The sequence below is a fragment of the Galeopterus variegatus genome, unplaced genomic scaffold (assembly GCF_000696425.1).
Source record: "Galeopterus variegatus unplaced genomic scaffold, G_variegatus-3.0.2 Scaffold1505, whole genome shotgun sequence".
NCBI classification, from domain to species: Eukaryota; Metazoa; Chordata; class Mammalia; order Dermoptera; family Cynocephalidae; genus Galeopterus; species Galeopterus variegatus.
Genome location: NW_007727616.1, coordinates 285,631 through 293,104, shown reverse-complemented (window position 1 = coordinate 293,104; position 7,474 = coordinate 285,631). Strand labels below are relative to the sequence as shown.

At 54.9% G+C, this 7,474-nt stretch overlaps 1 protein-coding gene and 1 long non-coding RNA gene across 4 annotated transcripts in view; one reads left to right on the top strand and one right to left on the bottom strand.

The window, feature by feature from the left end:
* Positions 1–836: 836 nt before the first annotated feature.
* The window catches only part of LOC103594209, a 10,467-nt gene continuing 3,829 nt past the window's right edge, over positions 837–7,474 (top strand). The window contains exon 1 of the long non-coding RNA XR_550828.1: positions 837–1,140. This is a non-coding gene — a long non-coding RNA (uncharacterized LOC103594209). The remainder of the gene's footprint in view (positions 1,141–7,474) is intronic.
* ARHGEF25 (Rho guanine nucleotide exchange factor (GEF) 25) overlaps positions 1,512–7,474 on the bottom strand; it is a 7,419-nt gene continuing 1,456 nt past the window's right edge. Inside the window, exons 1-15 of one of the 3 annotated variants that reach the window (XM_008577412.1) lie at positions 6,937–7,033; positions 5,767–5,981; positions 5,536–5,631; positions 5,379–5,455; positions 5,123–5,189; positions 4,828–4,931; positions 4,547–4,616; positions 4,342–4,431; positions 4,159–4,251; positions 3,921–3,971; positions 3,626–3,703; positions 3,227–3,427; positions 2,904–3,084; positions 2,275–2,486; positions 1,512–1,971 (exon numbers count right to left, since the gene is read on the bottom strand). In XM_008577412.1, coding sequence (XP_008575634.1) covers positions 1,861–1,971; positions 2,275–2,486; positions 2,904–3,084; positions 3,227–3,427; positions 3,626–3,703; positions 3,921–3,971; positions 4,159–4,251; positions 4,342–4,431; positions 4,547–4,616; positions 4,828–4,931; positions 5,123–5,189; positions 5,379–5,455; positions 5,536–5,631; positions 5,767–5,981; positions 6,937–7,033 — 1,743 coding nt within the window. In that variant the 3' untranslated portion in view covers positions 1,512–1,860. Of the gene's footprint in view, positions 1,972–2,274; positions 2,487–2,903; positions 3,085–3,226; positions 3,428–3,625; positions 3,704–3,920; positions 3,972–4,158; positions 4,252–4,341; positions 4,432–4,546; positions 4,617–4,827; positions 4,932–5,122; positions 5,190–5,378; positions 5,456–5,535; positions 5,632–5,766; positions 5,982–6,936; positions 7,034–7,474 lie in introns of those variants that run through there. The other 2 variants (XM_008577410.1, XM_008577411.1) reach the window with 2 other exon arrangements.

Sequence of the window (7,474 nt, the reverse complement as noted above, 5' to 3'; positions counted from 1 at the left end):
ATTCGAATGCTATTCACAGGGCCGGCCCGTGGCTCACTCGGGAGAGTGTGGTGCTGATAACACCAAGGCCCTGGATTTGGATCCCATATAGAGATGGCCGGTTAGCTCACTGGGTGAGCGTGGTGCTGACAACAGAGTGTGGTGCTGATAACACCAAGGCCCTGGATTTGGATCCCATATAGAGATGGCCGGTTAGCTCACTGGGTGAGCGTGGTGCTGACAACAGAGTGTGGTGCTGATAACACCAAGGCCCTGGATTTGGATCCCATATAGAGATGGCCGGTTAGCTCACTGGGTGAGCGTGGTGCTGACAACACCAAGTCAAGGGTTAAGATCCCCTTACCGGTCATCTTTTTTTAAAAACAAACAAACAAAAAATGCTATTCACAAAGTAGGCCCTCAAAAATACATACAAATATGTGGTTAAACCAAGTACAAAGGGGTCACCCACCCACCTCATGTATCCCTGCAGTCCCTAAAGAAATACAAAGATTCTGAGCTCTAGAATCCTATTTGCCACTATCCCCTCCTCCATACACAAGAATCTTCTGCACCCCTACCCAGCACCCTCTGGTCCCCCTGCCCTTGACCCCAAAGCTCTGGGGGTGCGGTACAGTGAGGGCGGGTCTCCTCTCTTCAATTCCTCCTATTGTTCCCCAGAAGTCTTATCTGGGCCCTACGTCCTGTCCCCCTCCTTACAGATCCCTCCCCCCATTGTCGGGCAGAGGGACCTCGGGTTCCTCAGGGAGGATCCAGCTCCTCCTCACCCTCCCACCCCAGCAGTCTATTGTCTGCTGAGGAAGCCCAAGTGCACGTGACCGAGCCCAGGGGACAAATGGACACAGTGGACACACAGATGCACAGGGACCCAGGACAGGGCATCTGGGCATGGATCTCTGCATGTTTAGCTCTCTGTTCCAGGGGCTGTCTCAGAGGTTGAGAAGGGTGGTGACTCTCAGACCCTACACTCCTGGATCTGTGGTTTGAAGAAGAATCCCTCCGGCTCAGTATGGACATACTTTATGACCGCCCAGACAGCAAAGATAAGGAAACCCAGAGCCAGGAAGGCACCACAGCTCCCAGGATTCTCTCCACTATCCCATTCTCCCTCAGCTGAACATGGAAGCCTCAGAAGGAGAGGTATGTTGGGCATTTTGTGTTTTAGTATCTGGACGTTGGGAGAGTGATGGGGAGTCACACTACACTGGGCTTTCTGGTGGGGTCTGGACTGGAGGGTGGATGGGAAGGAAAGAAGGGCTGGTTAAAGGGGAGGATACATCAGGGATCTAGGGTTTTCCAGTGCCTCAAAGCCCCAGGTCTGGGCTGAGAGACACTGTAACTGCTGGTGAGGGACAAAGATATCAACATCTTTTATCTTACACCCTGTGCCCTTCTCCTTTCACCTCACCCCTCCTCAACTGACTGGGGCCAGCTGATCTCTTCTATAGCACTTCACCCCATCTACCCCCACTTACAGCCTCCCCTTCCCTCTGCCAAGACAGCAGCCTGAGTGATATAACAAAACCTTTATTCTCAGAAAACAGGAAAAACAAAATCAAAAACAAAACCAATAATTTCTATCTGGCCCCTGCCCCAGCCCTCCTGCCCACCCACATATCCTCCTTTTGGGGGGACTGTGTTGCATGCATAGGGGTGGGAGCTGAAGGAAATTGTGTTCCTTGGGTAGAAAGAAGTCCTTTTGGGTCTAGGTACTCTCCTCCAAGTTGATATCATTCCCAGCCTTGCCCACCCTCCAGACACACAAGAGGGAGGAATTCTGGAGTGGTGCCAGAAGGTCTGCCCTGAAGCTCCTTGGAGAACAGGTAGCTGAGTCAACACCACCCCCATGGCCTTCAACAGTTACAGCTCATCTTCATCCAGCTTGGCAAGTCTTGCCTGGCAGGGAGGGGTGTTCAGAGTTGGAGGGACTGGAGGAGAGTCATGAGGAGCCTGGGGGATTTCACTGAGGGCCTGAAGAAAGATTTAAGTCAGAGGATCAAAAAAGGTCAGGAAACCACCCTCACTCCTCTTTTCAGTATGAGCCCCTAGCCAAGCTACTTCCTCTTGCCAGATATCTTAGACTATCTGAGACTATCAGCTTCTCCCAGAGTTAAACTGGAAGGAAGGAGAGTAAGGGATGGAAGTAGGAAGGTGCAGACAAAAGGAAGGTGGTAGAAGAAAGGAGTGATATGGAGGAGGGAGATTTAGGGATCCCAGAATGAGAAAGGCCCTCCCCATCCAGCCCCTACAACCAGGGGACTTTATCCCTCATACCTGTGTGTCCAGGGGCAAGGAGGCTCTGGACACCTCCCCTTTGGGCAACAGCAGCAGGGAGGGGAGAGAGCCATTGATGGGTGTGTATGTGCTGACCTGGGCTCGGTCTCCAGGCCGAATTCTCCCAGGGCTCCCCACCCCAGGCCCTCCTGTCCGCCCCAGGCTGTTGGTCTGGCTCTCCCGTCTCTGGTACTCAATGGGTGACTGCAATGCTGGGGCAAAGAGGAAAAGAAAGGAAGGTTACAGCAGACAGGTCCCTTCCCTAGGGGCTCTGCTTGTGCCATCCTCCCATTTTGCCTTCCCTCCTCTCCCGTCTCTGGTACTCAATGGGTGACTGCAATGCTGGGGCAAAGAGGAAAAGAAAGGAGGGTTACAGCAGACAGGTCCCTTCCCTAGGGGCTCTGCTTGTGCCATCCTCCCATTTTGCCTTCCCTTCTAAGGACTGTCAGCCAATGTAAATTGCATGGGGCTTTAGTGGATTCTGAGTTACCACATCTTGAGCTAGTGGGGATAAAAGGGGAAAGGGAAAAGTCAGGGTTAGAGAGCAGGGGTTGGAGACTGGGCAGTGAGAGATTCAGGAGGTCAAAGGGCTGAAAGGGCATGTGGGGGAGGGAAGATGAGAGCTTCACCATTGAGAAAGTCCCGTTGGCTTTCCAGGATCTGAGCCACTTGCTTGATCCAGGCCTGACTCACTGCAGGGTCTGCAGCCTGCAGGACATAGCGCTGGATCCCGCCCTCTGGCCCTCTGGAGGTCAGTGCAAAGCGGCAAGGGTCACCTTGGAGGTTCCCCTCTAGTCCCAGACAGCTCACCTGAATAGACAAATAGGAGACAGCCCCAGATTCATCAGCCCCCCTCTGGTTCCTGCCCCCATCCCAACAAATTGAGAGCCAGACATTCTCTCAGAGGCCTCATCCCACCCATCAGAGCCCTCCCTCATGGTCCCCTGCCCACCTTGATGCTGCTCTTGTACACATATCCAGGCTGCATTCCACCTCGCACTCCTCCTCCCAGGGCCTCACTGAAGATGATGATTTGCTCAAAAAGGAAGACGCGCCTCTCTCGACCCCGGGAAGAGAGCAGCCCCCCAGCCTCGGGCTCCGTGACCCAGAATGTGTCCTGGCGTAAGAGCTTCCCTTGAGCAGTCAGTTTGCCCTGGAACCAAAGGATAGCGGCCTTCGAGAAAGAAGGAGAGAAAAAGGGCAACTCCCTGCTCCTCCCTCCATCCCCTGACACTCCCAACCAACCATGGGGTCGGCCCGAGGAGAAAATAATTCCCCATAAGAACCCCCAGAGTGCTGAGACTAGGACAGAACAGCACTGGGCCACCAGTTTCCTGGCCAATTTCCATACCTCAAATCCCCGCAGTCTCCCCAGAGTCATCATATCATTGCAGCGCTTGGGCACGAAGCACATGACCTCCACAGCTTGCTGGGACACAGGTAAAGAAAAGCATTGTTGGGCAAAGACAGTCATTATTGGGAAAGAGGCCCCCTCAGCCAGCTGCCTCTTCAGACCATGTCTTGACCCCAGCCAGCCTCCCCCGAAAAACCAAACAGCTCTAAACCACCCAAGGGGCTGGGGAAACCCCCAGGACTAAGAGGATAAGGTATACATGGTACATCCTGGAAGATCTGAGAGTCCTCACCTCCAGCTCTTCAGTATCCATCCCAGCTCTACCGTAATACTTGAGAAAATCCTAAGACATGGAGAAGAAATGTTCAAGGAGGTCATGAGGACATTCTCAGAAGCTTCCACATCCTCCCCTAAGGACACAGGTAAGGACCCCCAGGAAGTCTGAGGAAGCCCTAAGAACCCTGGGGAGATGAATGAGGAAACACGGCCACACCAGTGGGCTATGCTCCCAGGGACAAGGTGGTCCTGACCTTGAGCAGGAGTTGGTATTTCATGATCCTTTGCACAGGTTTGATGAGGAGGTCATTGAGCTGTAGGCGGTGCCCCAGCTGCTGTCGGAGCTCCTGGGGACAGGGACACGACGGTTATGCAGCCTGGAAAGCCTGCTCATGCTGATTCTGTCCTGTTTCCCCCAAGGCACCTCAGCCACTGACCTCAAAGTAGCTGTCCCCAAACTCTGACACCACGTACTCCGACTTGGGCTTATTCTGACAGTACACTACATACATATGCAGCCGGCGCTCCTAACAGGCATAACATTGAAGAGAGTAGAGTGGGTGTGGAGGGAGGGCACATCTCCAGAGAGCCCTGACACATCGCCAAGCCCCTCCCCCTAAGCCCCACCCTCTCAAGCCTCACGTGTTTGATGAATAGCTGAGCCAGCCAATCAGGATCCTTTAAACATCGCTGTAGCTCCTGCAGGAAATAGCTGGAGGGTTGGCAGAGAAAGGCAAGTCAAATGCATTTCAGAACCTCCACCTGCCCCACACCACTTAATTTCCAGCTGTCTGCCCTAGTAGTGCTCCCTACAAAATTTCTCCAAATGTTCCTTAGGTCATGATGGACCCACGGTTGGGATACAGAGACAACCAGATGAGTATCCCTCCCCAGCACCTGACTCTCAGGGCTCCACCACTCACTCTCTGTGCCACTCGTAGATTTGCTGGATGTTCCCAAACACAATCCTGTCACGGCCTCGAAGACTCTCAGGGACCCCCTGAGCAGCCATGGTGGCCATGTAACCCTGTGGGAAGATTGGGGTGGGTGCATGAGTTTGTGTAACCAGTCCTGGTGGGACACCCCCTCCCAACAAGTCCAGAAGTAGAGGGGACTGGGAGCGTGGAACAGAGGAGCACCGAGCCATCTCCTGAAAATACCCCTGGGCAGAGGGAAAGGGCTGGTGGGCCAGGGCTGGGAAGGGGTAAAGGAAGCTACCTCCACAATCTGCCCCAAGTCGTCCACGTACATTTTCTCTGTTTCTACCAGTTCACTTAGGACATACCTAGGAAGGGAGCAGGAGGGTGCCTCCACTTCAGACTCTAGGCACACCCGTGGTTTAGCCAGTTCCTCCCTCCTAGACTAGAAGCCCCTTAATCACCATAGCCAACCTCAGAGGGAATTTCATCTAAGATGTGAGGAATAGTCTTCTGAAAGTTGTGCAGTTGGTGGAGAGGGGAAGGTGGACACTTACATACTCCTTTCCAGAGCCTTCTTCTTCTGCTCCTCCTCACTCTCAGGAGCTTGAGACAAAGTTTCCTCTTCAGGTGGCTGGAAGAAAAGAACATTCTAGGGTAAGCAAATGAATGCCTCTTGGGTGAGGGGAGCCTCTCAGACCCATTTCTTCATACCTGTGTCTTATCTCCAGGCCCCTCCAACAAGGTGGTCAGCAAACTCAGTTCTGGCAGCTCCTCTCCTGTGGCTAGAGCTGGCTCCAGCATCCAGTTCTGGGGACCAGAGGTCAGGTTGCAGAGGTCAGGGACAATAGCTGGGTCTCCCCAATGACAAGTGGCCCCAACTTGTCCTCTCCCCCAGTGTCCTTCATGGATGTCTTACATGCCTCTGTGGCATTTTCTGCTCACCTCATATTGTCCCACCTGACCACCATCTGCCTCAGTTTCCACACTGAGACAATGTTTGGAATGATCCAACCATTTCCTCAGGCCACTGACTGGCCCTGGGGGGCCCGGAGAACAGGGGCCAGAGCTGAGGCCGGAGCTGGGGCCAGAGGGGGCAGCCAGACCCGAGGCAGCAGAAGCTGATATACTCCCCTCACTGCCAGCAATGGAATAGGATTCTAATGGGGGAAAAAAGAAAATAGGTGAGTGATAGATATTGCCACAGCTCCAGACTCAGGGTCCCAGGGAACTCCCAAGATCTCTCCAAAATGCTCAGCCTCTCTTTCCTAGGGCTCATTCTCCTGTCATCATCATTTGAGTAGGCCAAGATAGAAAAATTCACCAGGGTACCCTTGGGAGGAAGGACAGTAAACAGCCGGCTCCCCAGGCCTGGAACCCCCAATTACATGTGGAGGTTCCCCATGAAGTTAATAGCACAGATATGGGGGTGGGGGCAGCCATCTGGGCAGACACTAAAAGCTGGGGGTGGCCATCTGCTCTCCCACAAATCCTCCCCTTTCCAATGGGTACAGACCATTCTCTAGGAAAGAGGGGGAGAAAAAGAGCTAAGAGTCCATCTGCTACCCCCAGACCCCTCCTCCACCAATTGCAGTAATCACTATAAAAAGAAAAGACTTCTGCAGCCCACTTTCCCGAGGCATGCACAGACCCAATAGAGGGGGCCAGTGAGGAGAGCGCTCATTAGGGTTATCTTTGGCCTGGGCTCACAGACAGAGGAACTCAGGGAAAGATTCGATTCCTTACAAAGCCCCTTGTAGCCCTCATTCCTCATTCTTCCATTCCCCTGCCCCTCTTCAGAAGTAGATTCTCAGCAAAAGGATTCGAGGGAGGATACACAGTTCTAGGCCTAAGGGAATTGTGGGTGGGTTTTTCTCATATCCAGTTGAAGACGGGAGAGAGATAAGAGTCTCTTGCCCCTTCCCCAGTTTCCTTAACTTGAACTAATAGAAATCTGGAGGCAGAGGAACCTTAGAGAGCATCTATTAAGTCACGTTCCTGGAAAACACACTTAACATTCTCCAGCTCTAAGTCCCTAGGGCCAGGGCAAACAGATGCCTTAATCCCCCAGCCCGCCCCCCACTCAACACTGGGCCCTTGCGACCTCGAACTCACCACGTCCCCCCCGGGCGAAGCAGCAGCCGCATTTTGCCAGCACTTTTCGGATCACACGGGGACAGGCACAGCGACCCACCTTGTGCCCCCCCCGCATGGCGCCCGGGCCCCCCCGCGTTTCCCACCCGGGCCGGCCATGCAGGGGGAATCACGGGGGTCGGGGCGGGGACGGCGCAGGGCGCACCCCCCCCCTCCCTCCTACCCCGGTCCAGGCTGCGAGAGGGTGGGAGAGAGGGAACAGGGAGGGGGGGGCCAGGGGTAGGCGGAAGTCTGGTCCGGAGAAGGGCTGGGGGCTCTGGAGAGGGGGCGGTGCGGGGCCCGGCCGCCGAGCTGGGCGGGGAGGGTTTCCGGAACCCTGTCGGTGCGGGGCCCAGGGTCCAGATGTCCAGCTGGGGGGAGGGATGTTGGGGGAGGCTGGGCCGGGATGCGGCAGCCGCTCCAGCTCTGTCTCCGGCCTCTGGCTCGGGGTGGCTCTAGGCCCAGGCGGGGGAAGGGGCGGGGGCCGACCCCCCGAGCCACTGGCGCCGCGCGGGTCCCG